This window comes from Python bivittatus, unplaced genomic scaffold (assembly GCF_059951505.1).
Source record: "Python bivittatus isolate LINGU-HERP-01145 unplaced genomic scaffold, Pbiv_v1 ctg000480_np1212, whole genome shotgun sequence".
Taxonomy (NCBI): Eukaryota; Metazoa; Chordata; class Lepidosauria; order Squamata; family Pythonidae; genus Python; species Python bivittatus.
Genome location: NW_028277075.1, coordinates 73,306,509 through 73,331,414, shown reverse-complemented (window position 1 = coordinate 73,331,414; position 24,906 = coordinate 73,306,509). Strand labels below are relative to the sequence as shown.

Here is a 24,906-nt window from a genome sequence, read left to right as displayed (position 1 = left end):
GGACAATTTCCAGTGCAATGTCCTACTCTGAGGTTATTTCAGCTGGCCTTCAGGAAGAATCCTCTTTGTCCTTCACTTATGAGCTTAAGCTGGCCTTCATTTTTTCATATTCTTTTCCAGGTGAAAATGTGTGTGTGTGTGTGTGTATGTATGTATGTATACACATACACATACACACACACACACACCATCTCCACCCCTGCACCATTTAAGAACATTTCCAGTCAGAAGGTAAAGTTCAGCTCCTCCCCCCATTTTCTCTCCCTTCCCCCCAATTAAGGCCAATCTGAATGTTGTTTATTAAGGAAAATAGGAAGTTCTGCTGCTCCCCCAGTAGTTTTGGATAGTTTACCCAAAATAGATAGGCCAGGCAGATCACTCTGCATATGGCGCTTAGTAAAAATGTGCAGCAAAAGCCCATCTCCGGATGAGGAACACAGGCAGGAAGCCCTCCCTAACCCTGCACTTTGAAGAGTTTCATTTTTTCTCACGACTCCATGCAGCCCAGCAGAGAGAGAACTGCACTGCTCTGGATGATGGTAAGTGAACCAATGATCCAACAGGACAGAAAAAGAGAATGAATATGGAAGTGATGCATAGTTCAGTCTAGCCAAGACATGCATTAATAGCTCAGATTTCTACTACAATGCAGCTGAAATCAGTTACTCTACTGGGCTAGAAATGGTGGTTAGCTAAGGTGCTGAGTTCTCTATACTTTCCCAGAATAACCAGTTTCCAACTTAATTCATTTGTTTACCAATGGCAAGTCCCACATTTCTCAGAATTGGTTAAGAAAAGCCACAGTATGGAAAATAGTGTAAGGGAACTGTTTTTTGCACAGGCTAATTAGTCTTTTTAATTTTGTATGGATTGGGGTGGAGGGAAGAAATGCTTGTCCCTCTGTAGCATGATGAAAAACTTTATAGAAAAGCCATAAGTGCCACATTTTCTACATTCCTGGTTTTGAAACAATTAGAAGCAGTCTATTTCCATTACCTTTTCCTTTAGTGTGGTTAAGCCAGATACTGTTGCTTTGGAATGACTCCTCTCTCACCACTTAAAGAAGTTCATTACAAACCATTTGTAAGCCACTGAGAATACATATTTTGTTCTTCAGAGCTATAAGATGATTTTGTTTCTATACCAAGGAACCAAGACTGTATGGCATTAAGAAGATTGGTTAAATTTCTCTTGTTATTTGGCTCTTTTGTACTATTTGTGAGTTACATTGAGTAGCTAGAAGGTTTTTCTGGGTAACCAATGTCAGCTGGTTAAAAGAACAAGACAGTTGTTCTTTTACAACCCCCATTTTCACCCCTTTCTTTGTGTTGAGAAAATGTTGTGTCCTGTTGGGTCACATGCTGCCTTGTCCACTATCCAGAAATGCACAGGGCTAGGCAACTTGGAGCATGCAGATATTGTGAAGTTCACCTCCAATCAGTCCTAGTCAGCATGATCAATGGTAAGGGGTTGGTGGGGTTGAAGTTCATCTAGAAGACAACAGATGCCATTTGCTCCTGCTCTAGTAGTTCCTTCTGTTGACTTGCTATTTGTTACAAGAGGGATAGTTACAAATAGCTGCTCCTTGATTTCAAGAACTTTCTTTTAGATAAGAGAGTATAAGATTGCAACCTAGAAGAGCAACTTCTGCTAGCCATGCTCTGTGCCAAAACAACACTCCCAACCCAGCTGATAATTCATACAAACATTGCAGGGTTATGGTGAAAGCTGATACTGAAGACTGACTTCTAATAATATATATGCAAATAGCCCTCAAATATTTTAGTTGCTTAAGTGGGTTAAGGTAGAAGTTCATGTAGCCTGAATTTTTGTGCACATTGTAAACTTACTGAGAGGGCTACACAAGCTGTAGGATTTTTTTTCCTGGATACTGTTTCTTTCCTTATCTTCCTTTCTTCAATGAGCCGCTGTCATTATTTAATTAAAGGGAAAGAGAAAGCTTCTTAACATGTTGGGAAATATGGCCACAAGACCATGCCAATATTCTTGGGAACGAATTAAGATTAGATGTTCATTGATCAGACTGAATATCCATCCTTTTCGTAAGACCAAAACAATTAACAGTGGATGGAAGATTTAAGTGTGTCTCCTTATGCTACTCAATCCTTGAAACAATATAGAGGACATAAGCACTTTTGCTGAACCAAGGCTACTGAACTACTAAACATGCAGTACCACACTGGACTCTAGTGACTAGTAAATAGAGGGGCCAACCTACCTTCCCAACTTGATAATCAACCAAGGTGTTAGACTGGCTTTCATAAGGCCCAGCAGCCAAGCAGGCAGATCTTACAAGAACTAGATTCTAGCATATCTGGGAAGCATCTGGATGGGGTAGAAGCAGCAAGGGAGAGAAGTGACTGTGTTAATCAATCAATGTACTACTGCAACTCAAACTAGATGCAAAGGAAACTTGTAAGTTGCAAACTTCGCCATGCAGAGGGTCTTCTTAAGGAGGGGACAACGTGGACAATGGCCCTAGCTTCACAGATAGTCTCACCTGTCCAAAGTATGGTTCTCTTTTGGAATGATCAAATTACTTCATACTAATCTAGAAAAATATATTCTGAAGGGTTATTTCTGTAATTTAGGTTTTCCCATACACTCCAGTTGCTGGGTCATTATCTTCCATGGCTAAAACATTAAATTAATATAGATTGCAGAGCAAGGAAAGTAGGAGTATGGGTGGAATACTAAAATGAATGTACCATCCCTAGCCCACTAACAGATTAAGAAAGGCCTTCGTCTTGTGTCAGAACCTCCAATCTATTAAAGGTGGGGCTGAGGAGTAGAGAGAGAATTAAGCTAGGGGACAAGTTAGGCCTTTTCCTTGCCAAAGGACAGCCACTGAATTGTTAATGCAGAAGTTAAGCCATACTGTAACAGTAACAACTTGTCCTGGTGGTCTACTGTACAAAATACTGCATATTTCTAAATTGGAGAGCCAGTTTGGTGTACTAGTTAAGGCATCAGGCTAGAACCTGGGAGACGGTGAGTTCTAGTCCCATCTTAGGCATAAAGCCAGCTGGGTGACTTTGGGCCAGTCACTCCCTCTCAGCCATTAGAACAAGAGAATGAACTCAAAGTCTAAGCTTTGCCAAGGAGGGTTAATCTTGTATCAAAGGCTGAGCAGGTTAAAAAATTTGGAATTTACTTCTTCCATTCAATTTTCCATCAAAACGTTGTTCTATTGGGACCTTGCCCAAATGCAATTCAGAGAAGTCTAAGACTACCCACACTTTCCTTATCCACCAGGGATGAAGAACCTGTGGCCTCCCAGCTATTGTTGATAAATACCAGTAGCGCCAACCAGCATGATCAGTGGTAAACAATGCTGGGATCATTGTTCTATATTTCTGGAGGGTTCACAACTATATAGCCAAGATACATAGCAGCCAAACTGACATGAATGAAATGTTTAAAACAGCAATTTATTCAAATTATATTGTGGTTCAGTAAATGTAATGCTGAGCTATGGCCTGTTAAACTATGGTTTATTATGGATTCCTTACATTTTTCAGGCTAGTGGCCCTTTGGAAAATGGGTGCTGCACACAAATGGTGGCACAACCAGTAACTGCCATTTACCAAACATCAAACTGGTGAGGATAATAGGATCACAAGATTGGAAGGGGCCACCCCCCTTCCCAGTGCAGGAATCCAAATTAAAGCATCCCTGATAAATGGCTGTCTAACCTATCCTTGGACGTATTCAACAAAGGGGAGTCTCCCCCTTCTGTGGTTATTTGGTTCCTCTTACCATTGCTCTTATCTTTGGATAGTTTTTCCTAACATTCTACCAGAATCTGCCTTCCTGTAACAGCTTTTGGGTTTGCAATTTGCTTTTGGAAAGTATGATCCACATCTTCACCTCAGGGGTGGGAGGGGTTGGTTGTGGACCCCAACCAATTGCCTTTATTCCTCCTTCTGCTTATTTTACCTCAGATTAATTCCAAGTTAGCATTCTTGGATTTCTGTGCAGACTCATTTTTAATCTAAAATGCAACTCCCCCTCCATTCATTTTGTTTCTGTTCCTTTTGAATAAATTCTATCCTATAGCTGAAGTCCAGTCACAGGGTATCACTGCATCAGTCTCAGTTACACCTAGTAAATCACATTTGCCTTCCTGTAATATGAGTTCTCATATTACTTTATTTCTAATACTCTGTGCATTAGTATATATTATAGACAATGAATGCTGTGAATTTTATAAACCAGTTCCTGATTTTCACTGGTGGGTTAATAGGCCCTAAAAGTTACTCTCTTGCTTAATCTTATTCTGGGTTTCCCCAAGGAAAGTCTTCCAGATCAAGTTTGATACTCTTTGGTCAAACACATTATTCTCAGCCTTTCTGAAATGCAAATAATTTCATGCCAACAGTTTATCATCTACATAACATAAACCGTGCTCCCAGAAATCATTGTTTTCTGTTGCCATTTTCATTGCCGGTAATTCAAATGGCAGAATATTTTCACTTTCTAGTCCTCTGAATTGGAAGGATGGATGACAAAGCCACCAGCGCTCACCTTTCTTCTCATACCTTCAGAGTCCAAGGTTAGTTGTAGCTGTTCTTGGCGGTATCAAGAATGAGAGAGAAGGCCTGTCCATGGATATGAAGATCTTGCCAGCTGCTTTGTCATACCCATCAACTACACATCTGAGAAACAGCACACTTTCTAAACCAGCAGATCTGGTTGAACACACATTAGTGTAGATTCTTTGTTGCACGGAGCCACCAATTATTACAATTATCCCTTTGAGCCTTCTACAGGTAGCAGTTGTATCCTTTTTTTTTCTGTACATGGCTCCAACTTTTCATCTTCTGTTCAGCTAAAGTGCTTGTCTCTTCCCTAGAAACTCAGAGCTTTTTTTTTTCTATGAAAGCATAGAAACTATTTTTCATGGTGCAAAATATCTTCAAAACAATTCTGGCAATGAATCTCATCCATTAGGCTTTGCTACTTACCTCTCTTCCTTGTGGAAGAGTGGTACCTTACCTCTGTCAATTGTTGTGTGTTGCATTTCGTAGGTTTGGCCCAAGAAATCTTCATTCTTTTATCAGCTGATTAAAGCTTCTGCTCTGATCCTCTTTTTCCTCAAACATAGCCAGTGAATCTTCATTTGTAGCATACCTTTACTTTGTAGTTTTCAGGTAGGAACACAAACATGCTATAGATATTGTAGATAATGACTGCAGAGTCAACTCCATCCATCCACTGTTCTGTTCTTTGCATGATCCATTGGCTTTGTTAATGATCTCCCACACTTGAACTTCATCACAAAGCTCTCACTAACCATCTTGTTCACTTGCTCATTAAGCTCATTTCCTGAAAATGATTTCTTCCATTTTTTCTACAGCTTCCTCCTCAAGAACCAATCATACTAGTACCCACAATCGACAGTACTTCTCACTATTCCATCTATCTCCTAGGTTGCTCCCTACTAAGCAATCTTAAATTTTTTTTCTGGGCAGATAGGTATATTTCCAAATAAAGTACAAGGCCACAGTTACCCACCATTTTAATTTTTTTTAAACTGCCAAAGATTCTCTTTAGAAATAAAGATCATGCTGGAGACCACATGATTGTGAACTCCCTATTTAAATTGCAAAGATTATTTAAAAAAAAAATCTGACAGAAAGTCTGGCAGATGGGAGGCCCAACATGGGGATCCCAGATTTATTGAACAGTCTACCAATTGTCCCGAGTTCATACAACACACTAAACCATTAACCATGTTAGCAATATAATATCCAGTGAAAATAGCAAGGGCTTAATTCAGTGTGTAAACCAGCTTAAACTCCCTCCAGTCTTTTGGCAGGCCAGAGAACATTGGTTTTCCCTTACCTACAATCTGCCCTATTTGAGTGAGGAGAAAATAGTTTGTCCAAGTGTGTGAAAGGCTTGTTAACAAAAAGCATCTTGTCCTCTTTTTAACACACATGTACTGAGAATCAGAGTCAGCAATGCAGTTCCCTTTCAGTGTCTCATGTAGGAAATACAACAAAGACTGATGTAAGACAGAGCACCTACCTTCTGAAACAAAGGTTGAGACACTTCTGCTGATTCCCAGTTTTTCCAAGTAGAAAAACCCATTCACTTTGAGTATAAATCAAATTTTTGAGAATTTCAGCATTTATTTTTAAAATAATACACAGCAGCTATTTAGTCAAAAGGGAGTAAGGAGAAATAAATCATTTGGGCAACATTAGCAGAATTTTCAGGAGCAAACCAGACTTTCAGCTGCCAGATGTGCGATTTCAAAGAGGTTCTTACCTCCTAGTTCCTTAGTAACACAATCCAGAATAAATTATGTAAAAATATCAGAAAGATATGTAAAAATAATAAGTATATATATTTTCTTTCTAAAATCATAGAATTAAATTTCTCTGGGTACATAATCTTCTTTTTTAAGTGCAGAATATATTTAGCCCTGAGTACATGTGGATGGGTCTTTACTTTGGGAAATAACCACAAAGGTAGAACTTGCACAAGGACAAAACCTCAATCTCTCTCTCCCTCACATGCTCGTGTTATAGCAGGGAACAAGCTTCTTATGATCTATGAGACTGCAGCAGTGCTGCACACCGTCTATCAGATACTACCCTAGTGTCTAATAGTCACATAGACTGCAAAAGAGGTGAAATTCCTTCCAATATTTTTTAAATAGAGGTAGTCCTTGCTTAACAACAATTGGGACCGGAATTTAGGTTGCTAAGCAATGCAGTCATTAAGCAAATCATCACATGACTGGATCCAATTTATGACCTTTTTTGCTGTGGTGGTGAAGTAAATCACATGTTCGTTAACTGGATCACATGGTTCACCAGTGATTGCTGGAAGCCAGCTGGGAAGGTCGCACATGGCAATCACGTGACCCCAGGATACTGCAACTGTAATAAGTGCGAGATGGTTGCCAAGCATCCAGATCACAATCACGTGACTGTGGGGGTGCTGCAATGGTTGTAACTTCGGGCACCAGTCCCAAGTCAGTTTTTTTAGCACTGTCGTAACTTCGAACAGTTGCTAAACGAATGGTTAAGCGAGGACTACCTATACAAGTTATCTGAGGTAGGGCAATAGCTAACTGGTTAACAGGTAAAGTTTAAATAGCTTCCAAGCAATCACAAGATGCTTCCAGTCCATCTTTGTCCATGCTACCCCTTACCTTATATCTGAGGTCCATTATTATTGTGCAACTTAAGTCTTTAGTACAGAATTCCAAGATTCCATAGCTACAGAATTGCTTCGGGGGTGAACAGAGCAAATAAAGGTCTTTCACACACAAGGGCTGTGCTGATCTGAGATTCGTGCCAGTCCCTTGTGTCCCCACCCCATATGGGGGCTTATATGGATTTGGCTCAGCAGGTGCTATGGAGGAAACACCAAGACAGCTGTGCAGTGTCTCCTCTGGATTTGTGGCGCAGACCATTCCTCATTGGTGGGAACTCCTACCTTATCCTATCTTCCTTTTCTTGGGATTTCCCCTTTTTCCTCTACCCAACATAAGATAGGCACTGTTGCTCCTCACACATAATGGCTGACTCTTGTTTCATGGCATGAGAAGAATGAGGGGGGGGGGAGCTAGCTTTGGTTTTTGTCAGGCCCTATTGGCCAGCTAGAAAGAGTACTGAGAGCCTCCCTAGGAAGGCAGAGTGCAGCACAGTGATTCTCCTGCTGAAGATTTGAGGCTGTATGGAAGTGCCAAAAGAAGCAGACCTGCTAGGAGAGTGACTAACCCAGACTCCTTTCTTTTTACAGAAGCTCAGGCTCTCCCATATTCTCTTATTGGTACTTCCTGGGAAAGTCCAGGCAGGGACTCCAGGGAATGACAGAAGATACAATGAGAATGTCACAGTGAGTATCCTCATCTGCCTGTTGCTTGTGCTGCTATTGCTGCTGTTTATGGCATGGCACTGGTTGAACCGTGCAACAGAAGGAAGATACCATCCTCGGCACCTGATGAGAATTCTGATTCTTCAGTGGCAACAGTTCTGGAGGGAGACACCTTCTGAGGACCTGGCCCAGGACTGCCAGGATGAGAAACAGAGTGATGGAGAGCTTGGGGAAGAGCAGCAACAGCTTATGGAGGATGGAGAAGGAGAAGGAGAAGAGGAGGAGGAGGAGGAAGAGGAGATGGAGGAGGAGGAGGAGGAACAGCAGCTCCTTCAGGAGCAAGAAGAGAAGCCAACTAAGGGTGCCAATCCTGAGGCAGCAGCGCAGGAGGCCTTAGAAGAAGATGAAGCATCAAAGGCAGCTGAGGGCAGTGCAGAAGTCCTATTGAGTCATCTGCATTCCTTCTCTGGAACAGCAGCCTGGGAAGACAGTGGCAAGCCGCTGAATGTCACTGCTCTCTAGAAATCCCAGGGAGGAGGGAAGGATGGACTTGTCACAAAGACAACTTGTAGTGCTTGGTTCCAGACCCATTTGACAAAGCTCCACAGATGGGAGTCCCAAGACTGCTGTCACTCTGCTTTGCCTACTGCCCCCACTGGGGAGCAGCGCTGTTTGTATGGCTGCATTTGCTTCTTCTAGCCTGTTCCAAAAAGCTTGTTGATCAACAAAAAAGGCATATTCCCTGTAACAATAAAACAGAGAACCAGTGGCTGTATCTCAATAGCTATTTTTGTTGTTGGGCTGACCCAAAAAAAAAAAAAAAAAAAAGCTCTTTTTGCTTAGTATTTCTCTTTGCAGCAGTTCCTACAACCAGCCAGTTATTCTATGCAGCACAACACTCATTTTCTGAATATGAGCCAGGTATGAAACTGTGCCAACTGCTGAGATTCATTTGTGGCCAAGGACACCAGTATGCTAGAGAAGATTGATAGCAGTCCTGGGTGAAGATTTATCTTGCAACAACCACCAATGAGGGAGAAGTGGTCCTTTTTGGCACATGAATGCATGCTGGAAAAAGAAGACAAGCAAACAAGTTCCTTGGGACAAGAGAGAGCTCTACCCAGAAGCAGCAGTCTGATCCTTCCTTCCACCTTCTCAGAGTTGCCTCCTTTCCTTCACAGGTCCTAAGTCTTCAGCTAGCACAGCCATGATGGAAGCACAGCCTGTGCCTTTCCTCTGACTAACCTCTGCAAAGTTCCAAGATGCACCCAGACCAATGTTCCTAGAAGGATGATAACTGGGCAGAACTCTGCTGCTCACAGCTCCTTTGCGCATCCCACATTATTCTCTTCCCTCCAGGATTCGCTGTAGATTTAAAGCACCATGGCCAAGTTAGTCCTGACATCAAGGAAGCACCAACATCAAATGCCCCTTTCTGGCTGGGAGTGAAGGCAGCCCTGTGAATTGAAAGGGAAAATGTGCCTTCCACTAGGGCTTGAAGTCCCATAGGCACAGTCTTGTCCACCCCTGAGCCCCACCCCAGTGTGCCACCTGATGATGCCTATCCAGAGATCTCTTTGCTGCCCAGTTATCGTGCCCGTCCTCGGCCTTTTTTCTTCTTGGTGCCTGAAGGTGTTTTGATGGGCAATGGAGCTGTGACTTCTGGTACAGGGCCAGGTGGAGTTGCTGACAGCTCCATTAACTCGACTGCTGTGCTTGGCTTGAAGGGTTCAAAGGGTGAGAACTTCAGTGGGCTGCAAAAACAAGCACAGGTTAGAGTTAAGGCAACAAAGCCATTCAAAGCCTTGCTTGTGCCTCTAGAATTTGGACAGAAGAGCAAACAATACCCTTGGAGGCAGCATTACTTTGGGGAAGCAAGGACTCAGCAGGAACCGCATCCTTCCTGCAACCAGTCCCAGGAGGAACATGCCCCAAAGATCTAGGCTCCCTCCCAACTTTCTGTCTCCAGATTTACCTGACAGGTGTGCGGGGGCTGCTGTTGAGACGCCTTGGAGATCGCAACTTGGGTTGGAAGGAAAAGCCTTCCTTGATACTCTCCAAAACAGATGGAGCCACGTAGGTAAATCCCTATGGGAGGAACACTTGGTCAGTGCTGCTGTGATCCTGGCCACAACTTCATTTCAGGATCTGGGTTCAATTATGCTCTGCATTCTTTCCATCAATAATGGGGAATTTGCGGCCTTCATCATGTTGTGGACAACAGTTCTCAGCAACCCCTGCTAATGGAGCCAATAACAGTTGCTGAGGGTTGTAGTTCAACAACCTGTGGAAGGCCCTAAGTTCCCCATCTAATTTCTCCATCAAAAGTTAGAACCACCTGTTGGATTCAGCCTAGGTTCCCTTCATTTCAGCAACCTTTGCATGGAACTTATGCTTTAAAATGCTTCTTTTTTTTTTACCTACCTGTTTGCTGCAGAGGAGAGGATCATCTTTGAGATTGCAGTTGGCAAGGGTGATTAAGGAGCGTTAATTCTCCCACCAGCTGTGGTCTTAAGAAAGATTTCCCCCAAGCAGCAAGTAGTTGCAATGCAAGACTTTTTTCAAAAAGTTGGAGTCACCACTGAATTTTTGCACTGGTCTTATCCATGGCTGGCATGCGGTCCCCCAAAGGTTAGTCATTGGGAATGGAGCCCCTAGGGTGAAGAAGGCTCTCCCCACTGCTTCACAGTAGGAGTCTGAAAACGATTTTGCTACCACCCCTTCCTTCTCACTATAGCTCCAGCCGGATATCCCTTACCAGAAAGGCCTGATTGGCACTCTCGCTGAGGGAGCCGTCATCAGGACTATCCACAGGTGTCTGGCGAGTGAAGCGGGTGTCAAACTGGCTGACATCATCTTCTGATTGCTGTGGATGGAAAAAGATGTCCTACTATCTTTTAGCCCTTTGGTTATGGGTAAACTGGGAATTCTAGTCCATGTTAGCAACTATCTACACAAACAAAGGGAGTTCTTTTGCCAGAAACTTTGTGGAGAAGTATGCATTGTTAGCACATGATGTAAAAGAGTCATATTGTTTAATAATTAAGATTATATATCATACAGTTGGAATTATCAAAGGTAGACAGATAAATTAACACTGTGGGCATAGAATTAAACAAGTTTAAAGTGAATGAGAATCTGTGTTATGGTTTGAAAATAGTCAAGGGAGCATGTGAACTGTGCAGTTACTGGTTTGTTTGGCTTTTGGTCTGCACAATACACGCATACAGTCACTGCAGTTTATTAGAGGGAAGCAACTCAAATTCAGTGGCCGCTCAACGCCATTTCTGCAACTTTGTCACTGCCCCATCCCAAGACTAAACTTCAGAAATCTGGCAACAAACTGCTAATATACAGCAATGCAATCCCAATTTTCACCAAGAGAATGGTAGAAAAGGGATGAAAATTGTGGCCTCACCACATGCAGTACTGTCATAATTCCCAACTCCCTCCAGAGGTGAAAAAATATTAGTTCCTCGTACAAAAGGATTACATGCCCCCTTTTATGGCTTAGCAATGTATGAGAACCAGGCAGTTACACTTATTCAAACCAGAAAACTCCTTTATGTGATATGTGAATCCAGTAAATGTCCAATTTAGCATTCCTTAACAACCTGCCAATAGCTAAGATACAGATCAAGATCAAGATTCTGAGGACTAAGAAGGCCTATTACAGTCAGGACAAGACTGAAAAGTGGAGGAAATGCAGAGATAGGAAGAGCGAGGGCTGAGAGGGGGCGGCTTTACCAGGGATGGCCGGAATGGTGGGTCCACTCTTCTGGCCAACAAGTCATCCCAGTTAACATGTCGGAAGAATGGGTGTTTCTAAAAGAGAAGATAAAGAGTTTAATGCTATCCGAAATGTGTGAAGAGTCCTCAAACACGTCGTCCTCATATTCCAAATCTCAAATTTCTATAAAATTATGGATTTTTCTACATTTAAAAATCTACTTAAGTAATATTAAGAAAATTCTCCATCTCTCCCCAGCAGTTTGCAGCTTCTGAAGAGTGCAATAGCCTTCATTGTTTTAAGCATGTTGCAGGCATTTGTGCATATTTAATCATTATTGGGTAGAGAAAGAATGATGCAAGGCATTGATGCCCTGCCTTCTTTTGAAAAGCCTGCTGAGGGGATAGCCCTTTCCCCACACTAGCCTCTCCAATATCACTTTCAGCCTTAACAGAGAATAGCTTGCTTATCAAAAGGGAAGAAAGCTGCTCAGAATTCCAAATTCTTGAATGCATCAAAAGAAACTTTGCCCCCCTCCCTATCCACTTTACCTGCACATCTGCAGCATCACCTGGCCCACCCCCAATTCGTTGAATGGGATTCCTTTTGAGAAACTAGAGAAGGAAAGAAGCAAGTTTTAAGAAATATTGTTTTAGATAATGCCAAAAGGAAGAATCACTCTTTGAGAAGTCAGGGCTCCCAGTCCTAAACTTCCCATTATGACAGCTTCACAATAACCTCCATTTCATCCTGATTCAGGATGTAATTCACCACAGAACTAGCTTAACCGGAACTCTTTCCACACAGCAGTGCTCACCAAGTCCTGGCCCCATGGTAAAGGCTTCATTCCTATTCTGGCAAGGGATGCAAGTCATCAGCACCACTGCATTCCAGTGAGATGGGCTCCCATCCTCATTTGCAACCCACTTTTGAGCACCATTCAGTACAGGTAGTCCTCACTTACCAACCGCAACTGGGACTGGCAACTCCATCACTAAGCGACACAGTTGTAAAGTGAAATATCATATGACTGCACCTGAGTTAAGACATCAGACCTGGCTGCGGCCGTGAAGCAAATCACTCGTGGCTGTTAAGCATGACATCACGTGACTGAGACTTGTGACTTCCTGCCAGCTTCCCCACTGACTTTGCTTGTCGGAAATTGGCTGTGAAGATCACAAATGGCGATCATGTGACCGCAGGATGCTGACACCATCGTAAAAGTGTGCCAATTGCCAAGTGCTCAAATCATGATCATGTGACTGCAGGGATGCTATGGTGGCTGCAACTTCGAGGACTGGTCGCAAATCTCCTTTTTCAGTGCCATCGTAACTTCAAACGGTCATTGAACGAGCAGTCAGTAAGCAAGGACTACCTGTAATCAAATGTGCGTTGCCACAGGGCTGCTACCTCTGTCCATTCAGCCTGGTCCAAGTAGAGCAAGTATGTGAACATAAGCTGAGTAGGGCTACTTTACTGTTGTGAATTCTTTCTTGTGATGATAGGGGAGAAGGGGGCTTCCTGCTCACTCTCAGGTGGAGGTAATAAAACAAGCAGATCACTAAAAGGCAAGAGCAGCTAAAGATACATTTAGAGGAAAGAAGGAACCAGAAAACCATCCAGGCTCACTTCTAAGTTCAGGACTTTCCACTGTCTCTTGGAGTTCCTTGGGCTAGGCCTGACATCTTCCCTTTGGAAGAACTCCAAGAGACAGTGGAAATTCAGTCCAGTTATGTTTATTAGCTACAACCTCTAGCAAGAATCTTCCCAGACTGAAACCCCAGATCCCAAAGTCAGCCAGCCACAACAGTGTGAATTCCTCAGGGAGGTGTCAGTCTCATCCTCTTGTTCCTCTCACGCTCTTCTGGGGAGCTAAGAAAATGTTTATCTCCCTGAGCCTGGCCTTCATAATTCCATTCAATCACAGATGCCTTCCAAATATGCTGGACTTGTTTGTATAATCTTTGGTCACCATTGCCTGTAACTAAGTTGGGAAAAGGGAAATCAGGTTGGGAAGACTGCTTGGCAGCAATAGTAAAATACTAGGGAGGAGAAGCTAGTTATTAATTTTATAAGTAAGATTCAAAATTCCAATCAGTGCAGCCCAATCATGTGATATACACACTTATACCTTCCTGAGCAGATCCCGAGCATCTGAAGTCAAGTAGGGTGGAAACAGCAACTTGCCTTTGAGGATTTTCTCAATTGTCTTTTTGCGGTTTTCAGCTGTAAATGGAGGCTGCAAAGCATTGACACAAAGGGCGTAAGATAAATAGTCCTAGAGACTCAAGGAAGTGACGGTAATAGGGGAGGCAGAGGTTGGGGGAGAAAGTAAGGGAAAGGGCAGATAGATCAAGGAACTTGGGGGAAAACCCAAATGGAAATATAAGCACTGTCCCTTAAAAGCAGAAGGTCTGACCAATGGGTTTTTGTCTGGGCCAAGTGAAAGAGGCAGCAAGACAGCGAAGTATCACTTCGATAGCAATGCCGTTAATGGCTTACTTGGCAGACCTAGCACTGCTTGTACCGGTCATGTTGCCTTTTTTCAGAAGCTGTGCAGTTTGTTGATTAGGACAATAGGACATTCTTCCTACTATCCTTTGTCAACAGCCAGCTGACCTCCACATGAGGTTCTCTGCAATAGTTTATCTATTATCCAGTGAGGACAACTGCTCTACAATTCTTCCTTCATTCCCTCCCACCACTGCATTCTCTGCCATTTCCACCATGCTCCAAAAAGCAGCACAAGCAAGACTTGCCGATCCTGTGAGCATGTCATACATCAGGGTACCAAGGCTCCACCAGTCAACAGCCCGGTTATGGCCACTGCGCATCAGTATTTCTGGGGCCCTGGAATTTAGGGCAGACAAAGAAATCGATGCATAATTATTAAACCAGTTAACCTCAAACTAAAACTGATCCAGAAGAGATATCCTAAAGGTGCTCATAAGCCCTCATCACCTACATGTATTCTATAGTGCCACAAAAGGTGTGGGTGACGGCACCATCGTGGATAGATTCCTTGCAAAGCCCAAAATCCGTCAGTTTAATGTGCCCTGCAGAAGAGATTGGAAAGTCAAAGTCCTGTTACAGTCCTGCTTGGGGTCACAGAGTAGTACAGATGACATTCAAACAATGTAGTTCCCTTGCCTCTCCTTCTGTAAACAAGGATGCTTTTCCCTACCTTGGCTGTTCAGCATTATGTTCTCTGGCTTAAGATCCCGGTAGATGATGCCGTTAAAGTGGAGATGGCCAAGAGCCAAGGTGATCTCGCTCAGATAGAAACTGGCAGAACACAAACGAGATCTAATCAACAACCTAGCCACAAGCAATCCTTATAGCTCAGAACCAATAACTCACAGTGAAGGCTGGTGGTGAGAGTCTGATATCACTGAAAGGATGCTAGCAGGGAGGGCCATCTGCAAGTTTAATCCATTTATAGGAATGAGGAACTCAGCTGTCAAGAGAGGACCTTGAGAGATGGGACTTTGTACTTTCAAGTTCAGAGGAGAATATCTATTTGGTGCAGGTAAGTCAATACTACTTTTTCCTTGGGAAAGCAGGAAGGATCAAATGGCATCTGGTATTTTAAATAATAGAGACCCACAGTCCTAAAATCTCTTCTGAACATAATCTGGATATTCAAGGAGATGTTTTTGCAGCAATTCAATATTTTAAGCTTGTCTACACTGTACTGCCTCCTACCTTCCCACTTCTAGCTCCAATTAAAACCCGGGTGGGGGGTGTTTACAGAACAACCAGTAGGAGGACACAACTGCCACATGCAGTTATGAGACTTGGCAATCCCAGGAGGGAGATGGAAACTTGTCCATATATTTAAATACAATGACCTTCTTTCATTAGTCAACTCTCCCTGCTTTCCCCGCTTGGCACTAGGGAATTGCTTTGGAATATGCTTTATGCATCTGAAAACAACAGACTGTATATTTCAAAATGCAGCAGAAATTATCTACATACATACATTTATTTGATATAACCTTCCCATCCAGTTCTTCATGGCCATTCATGGCCAGGGACAACAAGGAAGAATTGAGTCTCATCAGCATACCAATGATACCTTACCCCAAACTGACAGATGACCTCTCCTTGTGGTTTTGTATAAATGTTGACTAACAAGGAGAAGACTAAGCTTTGTGGAACCTATCTTGGAGCAACATCCCACATATTGACTGAAACCACCCGCTAGGTAGCAGCAAACCCATCCAAGAACCCTTAAGGACAAGAGGTGTAATAAGACCAGAGGTGTTACCATGAAGATCATCCACCAGAGCAGCAATGCTGTTTACTCCCCATATCTGGACCTGATACATTTAATCCACATGTAGCTGACTTGCCAACACCACCTCAATGAACATTCTCCAAAAAGACAAGGTTGGAGACTGCAAAAAAATTGTCCAATACACAGTTGGATCAAAAGATAGTCTCTTAAAGAAAGAGTGCATCATCACCTTGTTTATGGCAGATGGCACTGCACTTTATTTCAAAAAAGCATTAACCACCCCCATTAGGCCACCTGAAGGAGCCAGGTGGCAGAACTCTACCTACAGAGCACTAGAGCCACTTCTTCTAGTTGTAGGAGCTCACAAGAATTCAGATAACATTGCTAGATATCACCATTGCTGTACCCAATAGCATCCAGACCTAGGCAAATAAAATTGACTATCCACAAATTATCCCGCAAAAAATATCTGAATGGCCTGTGCCTGTCCTCCCATTCCTTGCCAAGGGGAACTGAGTCACTCTGAATAGGACTACTTGGTAGGACTCAGGATGTTTCAGAATGGCTGCAAAGTACAGTGAGAGTTACTCTTATCTACTCTAAGATTTCCAGTTGCCTCTACTGTCACCTTACTTAATTCTGGCCATGGTAAGAAATAGGAGAGAAAGCCTATGTATGGTGGAAACCAATCTTCCTGGCTATTCAGTTCAGGTTAAGGTAGCATTTTCACTAACCAGGCTGTGTCCTCCAGGAAGATGCCTTCTCGCTCCAGCTGCATGAAGAGTTCCCCTCCTACGAAGCAAAGCACAAACAGATACAGTCAGTTTTCCCCAGCACTATCTGCCCCAACCTCTAAAATCTACACAGAATAAGAACAGTCAGATCCCGGATTCTTGGGCAAATCCACTGCAATGGTTTCCTTTCCACGAAGCTTCATTTCCATACCACTGAGACATTCCAGGATGAGGTAGAGCTTGTCACCAGTCTGGAAAGCATAGATGAGGTCTACTATGAATGGGTGTTTGATGGCTTCCAAAATATTTCTCTCAGCCTTTGTGTGTGCTGTGTCCTTGGCATTACAGGCAATCTTGGCCTGCAGGAGACATTCAGAGAGAATTACGGTCTCACAAAGATATGTAACAAGGCATGCAGAGCTATAGACGGACAGACACTTACTTTCTTTAACACCTTCATGGCAAAGATTTTCCCGGAATTTGTGCCTTGCACCTTCCGCACTTGGAACACCTAAAGCAGAAATGGAAACAGTAAGCAAAATCCTTAAGTGAGGAACAGGGCTATCCAGCAAAATAAAGAGTGAGGAAAAAGAACTGTCTTCTCTATAATGGAAATCAGATGTCAATAACCCAAACTCCATGTTTCTATACTTCTTAACATTAATCTCCTGTGTACTCAGCTTCTTATTTTAAAAAACTGCATAAGAACAAGCAAAACCTTTTAAATGGTATGGGGTGGGGGGAGGCAATCCAGAGTACTATTCTCACACTCCTGATTACAGAGCTTTGATACCTGTGTCTTCTGATTCATTATAGGCTTCTAAAAGTGTTTTCACCAATGCTACATAATATTCCCTTACTCCAAAACATCTTAAGGAATACTCTGAGAATAGAGTAACAGAAATACAGTTTTATTAAACTCCGGAGGGCTGCAGAATCTCAGAAGTATTTAATTCCCATTCCTGCTAACTTCACAAGTGCAGGACTCCTCATGCACTCACTACAGCTCTCCACTTATAGACAGTCAACATGCTCTCTCACAATGCAGTGGTCTAGCCTATTTCTTCCCAAGGGGACAAACCAGACTAAACCGCACCATTTCAGACTCTGGGCAGTCCCAGGATGAATACTTCTTCATACAGAAACATACATATGCATAAGCACACTTATTCCCTAAGATTTTAGGCCAACTTAGCTACTTTGTTCCTCTTCTACTGAAAGGGATCTTTTCTTTCAGTTGATTAAGGGGTTAACACTCTGCCTCCACCCTCACTCTCCAGTCATTGCTCACCTTGCCATAACCACCCTTTCCCAAAACACGCAGCAGCTCAAAGCAGTGGGGCCCAATGCATTCTGGGCCATTGTTGACGCTGCTTTCAGAGATTTCAATTTCCTCATAATAACCTGGCACCAAACTGTGGAAGAGAAGAGAGAGATTAATCTTCTTATATTGCTCTGCCTCCAAAAATCCATAATACATAAGTGAAGGGCAAGGCAAAGGTGTGAGGCTTTCCAGAAATGAGGAGGGTCCAATTGTTGAAAATCGAAGAGACGATGAAGAGCTCGCAGCATATTAATGGGGGGATACTGATAGGGAAAACAACTTTCCTTCAAGTAAGTTAACATAGGATCAAAGCCAAAAAGAAAAGCAATAAAGGAAATGCATTATGCCAATAGCAAGGTGATACTCTAGAATTCTTCAGATACCATTGTGTTAAATGTGACAGTCCCATAGGGGACTACACTCATTGATATTAATACCAAAGGCATGTTCTCTGTCAATCACACAATGGCAAGCAAATGCTGCTTGCTTTGTTCAATGTACAGAATTATAAATGAACAGATAAGAAATATATTAAAATGTCAGTTGAAGAAGAAATGAAGAAGAAAGCTGCAACAATCCAGAGGTCCACTACACTGATTAGAGGCACACTGAAGTGATGACTTTTCTTTAACACACAGTGCTTCCCTTTGTACACATTAAGAGTACTGGAATCCACTCCACCCATTTCAATCCTCTGTCACAGTTCAGTTTAGGAGCAACTTTCCAGAGAGGATTTTAATTTATTTCACTAATAGATTTATATCCCACCTTTATTTGTACAAGTCAAGGTGGTGTACATAATGCTTCTGTCTCCTATTTCCCCACTACAACAACCCTGTGAGGTAGGTTGGGCTGAAAGGGTGATGGGCTGAAAGTCACCCAGCTGGTTTTCATGCCTAAGGGAGGACAAGTACTCACCCTCTCCCAGTTTCTAACACTTTGATCCCTACACAAAACTGGCTTTCTGGGTGTATAAGTGGAAACTGGATGCCCCAATTTGCACAAGAGTGCTTTCCATGAAGATGAAGTCATCTTCTGATACACCCTAAATCACTTATTCATAATTTTATAACAGCCCTAAACACTCTTATGTCATCGAACAGACTGACTTTTCAAAGATTGCTTTTAGCACAGACTGTGATAAACACTCAGTTCTCTATCTTACGATGGTGACAGCCATTGGTGCAGATGCAAAAAGGACAAATGTACAATAAAGACAGCTTCTAGGAACAGCATCTGTCGAAACAGCTAGAAATCCTCTGTAAACGCAAAACACCGGTGCCATCACCAGCCTGTTGTGATTTGTGTATCTCCCCCAGCCTTTGAACTAGATGATAGTTTTTAGGAACAAAATGCTGAATTAGTGGGGCCTTAGTCCCTGAGTCAGCAAGGCAGCTAGGACACTTTGATTCACTGTGACATATTTTCAGTCAGGGCACCAAAGGAACAGTCTTTATCACTATCATCAGGAATCTAACTGTGGCAATTTAGAGCGAAATAAAAATAAATAATAAACCTGGAAATCCCACCACATGCCACACTGACACAACCTGCATTTTGCAGTCTTTCCCAAGCTGATTCCCTCTGCCTGGGGACAGCTCCCATTATCTCCAGCCCTACAGCATTCTGTCTGGGGATGATGGGAATTGTTGCCCTACCCACATGGTGAGCGAGTTAGAAAAGGCCATTTTAAAAGGATGGAAGAAGTAGCTGCTGACACCACACTGAGCAGGGAGAGGGGGCAATCTCACCCTTTCTTGCCAACCTATTTTTCAGTTGTGCGTGAGTGCATCCACCACCTAAGAGCCTAAGAAAAGCAGGAGAATTCCACCCAAAGGCAAACTGAGCTCACGTCCAGGAGGCAAACAATCTTGGGGCAGATGGGAGAGCTGGCAGCGTACTTACTCTGAGCTACTGCTATGAAAATCTGGGTCCACCTCCTAAAAGAGACAAGCAGGGTGAGGGGGGAAACAGAGCAGAGGGTCAGCAGCAGCACAGGGGAAAGCGAGGTCTGCCCACACCAACCCTATCCTACTTGGGAGTAACCCGCATTGAAGTCACTATGACCTCCTAATGAACTGCACACTAGGCTCTTGTGCCCTTACTCCTTCTCACCATTCCCTTCTCCTCTGGCTGGACCCACCCCTTTTCCTCTAATCATCTTCCACCCCGCCTCACCAAGGCCCCCAGTTCAGGCTCCTCCCCGTCGCTCCCCTCCTCCGTTTCCAGGTCGATGTCGAAGACGCCGGCCATAGCGGAGGCTCCCCAATTACCCCGTGGACTTCCGGGCCACGCCCCCTTGCCTTTCGTCACCCCCCCTTCCCCGCCCAGCCACGCAAGTACTGTCGTCACGAGTCGGGCGCGGCCGCTGTTTTGGCGCAGCGAGCGAGATTTAGAGGAAGGCGTTGTTGAGCTCCCGGGCGGCCTCTAGCGTTCTGCCTGACAGGCGAGGCGGGGGGAAAACAAGACGGGCCTTGCGGGTCATGGAGCGGAGGTGGAGTCGCGTGCGCTACCTGTATTAGCGCGGGACAGGTTGACCAGGATGAGTATTTGTTGCAAACGGAGAGACAGGATTGCATGCTTTTTTCCTAGTTGACATACATATATACATGCATACGTATCTATTACCCCATTCCCAAAGTGCAGGAAAAAAGGAGTAAGCTAATTAAAGGCGGAAGATAAAAGGACATCCGGTGTACACCAATACAATTCACTATGTCTCCTGCAAACCACCCTTTTTTCCATCAGTTCATACACTGCCTTTGGATCTCTACGTTTTTCATTTCTCTCAGAGTTTCATCAACTCCATCTAGCCATGACTTCCTCAGACTTCCCTTTCCTGTAGACCAGTGTTTTTCAAACTTGGTGACTTTAAGATATGTGGATTTCAACTCCCAGAATCCCCCAGCCACATCTTAAAGTTGACAGTTTGAAAAACACTGCTCTAGACCCATTCACTCTTCTTTCGTGTGCTTGTTCTGAGATTTGGTCCTTGTTCATACTCTCTATATCCCAGTCTCAAACTACTTTCATACTGGTTGCTGACTTTGGCATTCAATCCACATTCACTCATTACCCATGTATTCTATTTCTTTTTGCTTTACCACACACGCTTCTTCAGTAATCCATTCCCCTGCATTCAATTTACTTTCATGCTTCTGACACACCCAGCTCTCATTTCCATACACAAAAACGGACAGGAGAATGTACTTACACATTTTATACACAGCCATTTTCACCTTTCATCCAATACTCGTTCCTCGCAAGAACATTTCTAACATTTCATTTTCCCATACTTAGAAAACTTGTGAACCTTCTACCAAGGTTCACAAATTCATCTATTTGCTCTCCTCTTTTTGTCATTCATATATAACTCACAATTGTTTACTCCATTTTCTCTGTCAGAGGCAACTACCTTGATCTTGAAACATTCATTTTCAGTTCTATACTCATTGCATGGTAAATCTAACATTCATTGCAAAAGCTCCAGTTTCTCAGCCAGCACCATGGCTACGTGCTTACAGAAGTTCACACACATTTCATTTCCCAACAACCAGGCCTCTAAAACGCCACAAGTGTTCCTTCTAGTATAAGGAGGCACAAAACGTACATTTCAGAATGCTGCTGTTGTACAAAGGATTATTTACAGTGTGTTAGATATTCCTAGGTACATAATGATAAGAGTACACTGTAGGGTGGTTTCAACTTGCTTTCTTGTATCCTTTGACCTTACTTCTCCCAATCCCTGCTGTACGACAGCATTGGACTAAACTGAAGGGTTGTTATAAACAGCACACTGTTGCTCTCAATCTCATCCCCTGCCCAGGATTATTTATGTATTGATTACTTAGTCATTAGACTTCTGTCCTGCCAAGAGCTGACAGCAAACTACACAAGATTTACACTTTCAGTTGTTTTCCCTCACAGCTCTTTAATTTGTTAGAAGACTTATTGGCCCAAGTTACCGGATGAGTTTCCATGGCTGAAGGTTCTCCTGAACCTGCATCTTCCTAGACTTAGTAATAATACTGGGTTATATTGGAGGATGTCCAAACATTAGTCCACATTTTTCATATAGTAACTAGGAGCTGTGACAGTTTGTGTTTGTTCTCGCATTTTTGCCAGGGATACTTTTTTTTGCGGGGGGGGGTCTTCACGCCAGTGTTGACTCCTGATGACTGCCTGGACTGGCTCTCTTTGGGATGCTTAACTGCTACCAGACAACATCTGTTCTCAGATCTTGAAACTCTTGATTGCTACCTTATAGGTAACTTCAGAATAGCAGGAGAGAAGGGAGAGGCTATTGGAATAGTTTGTCCCCCTAGAAGCAAAGAGTCCCCCTCTCACCTTATGTACTTTGCATAAAAAACCCTCTGTAGGATAACGCTGAAACTTGAGACATCAGTAGAGACTCATGACTGATGACAATAATGGTTTTTATTGGAGGTTGATGGTGTATGCCATCATTTTAATGTTTTTGTGTAAGCGTGCCACCTAGTCATCAATGAAGTGAGATGGTACAACTGTACCACTTATGGTATTTATGGGAATTGTCATTTGTGACCCAGTTTGGTGTAGTGGTTAAGGCACCAGGCTAGAAACCAGGAGACCGTGAGTTCTAGTCCCGCCTTAGGCACAAAGCTGCTGGGTGACCTTGGGCCAGTCCCTTTCTCTCAGCCCTGGGAAGGAGGCAATGGCAAACCACTTCTGAAAAATCTTGCCAAGAAACTGCAGGGACTAGTCCATGCAGTCACCAGGAGTCAATAACTGACTCGAAGACATAAAAAAAAGGTACTTAATAAACATCAGATTACACTTAAATAATAAAATCACGTGTACAAATAACAATATAAAATCACTAATAAGATGGTCTTACCCATTTGGCCTTGCCCACTTTCAGTGTGGCTTGCAATCATAGAAAGGTCCATGCAGCCCATAGAAGTTACTCTGGTAAAGTCCAGGGTAAGACCTAAATCTTCCTGGGCAGAGTTGACTCAGAGGTTCACCTATAAGGCCATGCAGAGGAGTATGCAGGGCATCTTTTGGATAAAATTGCTTGAATTCATTCCCAGCTAGATACCAGCCTTGATACAGGTCTGATGGAGATGACTGGGGTATAGTCTTGCCCTGTTTTCTGGGAAGAATTCAAAGCTGCTGGGCCTGAGGAAGTGGACAGGGTCTTTATGACTGTGAGCTCCGCCACCTGCTTATGAGATCCATGCCCTTCCTGGTTGGCTGAGGCCTGGGAGGTGACATGTGGCTGGGTTCTAGCAGTGGTAAATTCTTGAGAGAGGGAGTTGTTCCTCTACTTCTTAAGGAGGCATTGGTTCGCCCCTTCCTCAAGAACCCATCACTAGACCTATCCGTACTGGACAATTTTCACTTTGTATCCAACCTTCCTTTTTGGGGAAGGTTGTTGAGAAGATGGCCACACAACAGCTTCAGCTTCCTGGATGAAGCAGATTATCTGGACTCCTTTCAGTCTGGTTTCAGACCTGGGCATGGGACTGAAATTGCATTGGTGCCGCTTTTGCATGACCTGTGGCTGAAGCAGGATGGGGGTAGTGCATCCATCCTCACTCTACTTGACATCTTGGCAGCCTTCAGTATCATTGACCATGGTATCCTTCTGGACTGTCTGTGAGGGTTGGGAGTGGGCAGCACTGTATCGTGCTGGTTCTTTTCCTTCCTCTGCAGTTGGTTCCAGTTGGTGTTGATTGGGAGTGAGAGGTTCCGCCCTCAGCCCCTATTATGTGGGGTTATGCAGGATTTGGTTGTCTCTCCGCTCCTGTTTAACATCAACGTGAAGCCCACGGATGAGGTCATTCGTCACCATGGGGTGACGTACCATCAGTATACTGATGATACCCAGCTGTATGTCTCTGCCCCTGGTGAATTAAGCAATGCTGTTGCGTTCCTGTCTCAATGTTCGGAGGCTGTGGTGATTTGGATGGGGAACAACAGGCTCTGGCTCAACCCTGGCAAGACTGAATAGCTTTGGAGTTTTGGGACCTCCAGGATCTGGAAATTTACCATTTTTGATGCTGGATGGGGCGGCATTGCCCTAAACAGACCCTGTGTGCAATCTGGGGGCCCTTCTGGACTGATGACTCCTGCTTGAGGAGCAGGTGGTTGTTGTAGCTAGGAGGGCCTTTGTGCAACTTCAGGTTGAGCCCATTCCTGGATTGGGAGGTTCCAGTCTCTGTCACCCACACCCTGGTCACCTCCCAGATGGACTACTATAATGTACTACATGGGGCTGGCCTTGAAGAGCAACTGGAAGCTACAGTTGGTGCAAAATGTGGTGGCACGGGCAATTATGTGTGCTCCAAGATCAGTGCACATTACTTTTCTATTCCACGGGCTGCACTGGTTGTCAGTTTGCTTCCAGGTTCAATTCAAGGTGCTGGTTATGACCTATAAAGCTGTGCATGGCATGGGGCTGGGTTATTTGAGGGACCGCCTCTCCCGTTATATCTACCTGTCCCATCAGATCCGGCAGAAGGGGTATGTTGTGGGTCCCATCTACGAAGGAGTTCCATCTGATGGGACCCAGGAGAAGAGCCTTTTCTGCCATGGCATCTACCCTCTGGAATATCATCTCCCCGAAGTTAGATTGGCCCCAACCTTGATGGCCTTTAGGAAGTCCCTGAAGACATGGCTGTGCCATCAGGGCTGGGAGTCCCAGGGATGTGGGGAGCCTGCAAGATGGTTGTATTGTCTGTGAGCTGTAGGCTGGCACTTTCCCACACTTTTATGTTTTTGGTTAATTGTTTTAATGTATTTATATGAGTTTGCCTTTGCTGTTATAACTTGTGAGCCACCCAAAGTCACATAAGGGTGGCTACATAAATTGAAACAAATATCCCTGAGATAAACTTCCTTAACAATTCTGCACTCATGATGTACTTACATACAACATGGCATTCACATGGTGTCCACCTTCCAATTGCTCACAAACCTGTTTAACCTATAGAAGAGAAGATATGTAGCTCAGGGTTGAACTGTGGAGTCCTTGGGG

The 24,906-nt window shown here is 43.6% G+C and overlaps 2 protein-coding genes across 3 annotated transcripts; one reads left to right on the top strand and one right to left on the bottom strand.

Moving 5' to 3' along the window:
* The first annotated feature begins 488 nt into the window (after positions 1–488).
* PTPRCAP (protein tyrosine phosphatase receptor type C associated protein) lies at positions 489–10,988 on the top strand. The gene is made up of 2 exons (XM_007425129.4): positions 489–539; positions 7,783–10,988. The coding sequence occupies exons 1-2, from the start codon at positions 498–500 to the stop codon at positions 8,377–8,379; spliced, it is 639 nt and encodes a 212-aa protein (XP_007425191.2). The 5' UTR covers positions 489–497; the 3' UTR covers positions 8,380–10,988.
* On the bottom strand, positions 5,526–20,188 carry RPS6KB2 (ribosomal protein S6 kinase B2). 2 transcript variants are annotated; one of them, XM_025164712.2, is made up of 16 exons: positions 20,064–20,188; positions 19,791–19,825; positions 17,853–17,976; positions 17,004–17,072; positions 16,773–16,920; positions 16,562–16,619; positions 14,772–14,872; positions 14,553–14,643; positions 14,347–14,437; positions 13,719–13,826; positions 12,139–12,201; positions 11,605–11,682; positions 10,616–10,723; positions 9,833–9,945; positions 9,409–9,611; positions 5,526–9,222 (listed from the first exon to the last, which is right to left on the bottom strand). In XM_025164712.2, exons 1-15 carry the CDS (start codon positions 20,136–20,138, stop codon positions 9,446–9,448), a joined length of 1,428 nt encoding a protein of 475 aa, XP_025020480.1. In that variant the 5' UTR covers positions 20,139–20,188; the 3' UTR covers positions 5,526–9,222; positions 9,409–9,445. The 2 variants fall into 2 exon arrangements, with proteins under 2 accessions (XP_025020480.1, XP_007425190.1); XM_007425128.3 differs by having other exon boundaries at positions 5,526–9,611.
* Between the last annotated feature and the right edge of the window lie 4,718 nt (positions 20,189–24,906).

Excerpts from the sequence above, each read along its gene's own strand:
- PTPRCAP (XM_007425129.4), top strand. The coding sequence starts at position 498 with ATGCAGCCCAGCAGAGAGAGAACTGCACTGCTCTGGATGATG. Across the intron at positions 540-7,782 it reads CTGCACTGCTCTGGATGATG|AAGCTCAGGCTCTCCCATAT; the intron begins GTAAGTGAACCA and ends TTCTTTTTACAG.
- RPS6KB2 (XM_007425128.3), bottom strand. The coding sequence starts at position 20,138 with ATGGCCGGCGTCTTCGACATCGACCTGGAAACGGAGGAGGGGAGCGAC. Across the intron at positions 14,644-14,771 it reads CATAATGCTGAACAGCCAAG|GGCACATTAAACTGACGGAT; the intron begins GTAGGGAAAAGC and ends TCTCTTCTGCAG. Across the intron at positions 10,724-11,604 it reads CACCATTCCGGCCATCCCTG|CAATCAGAAGATGATGTCAG; the intron begins GTAAAGCCGCCC and ends TTCCATCCACAG.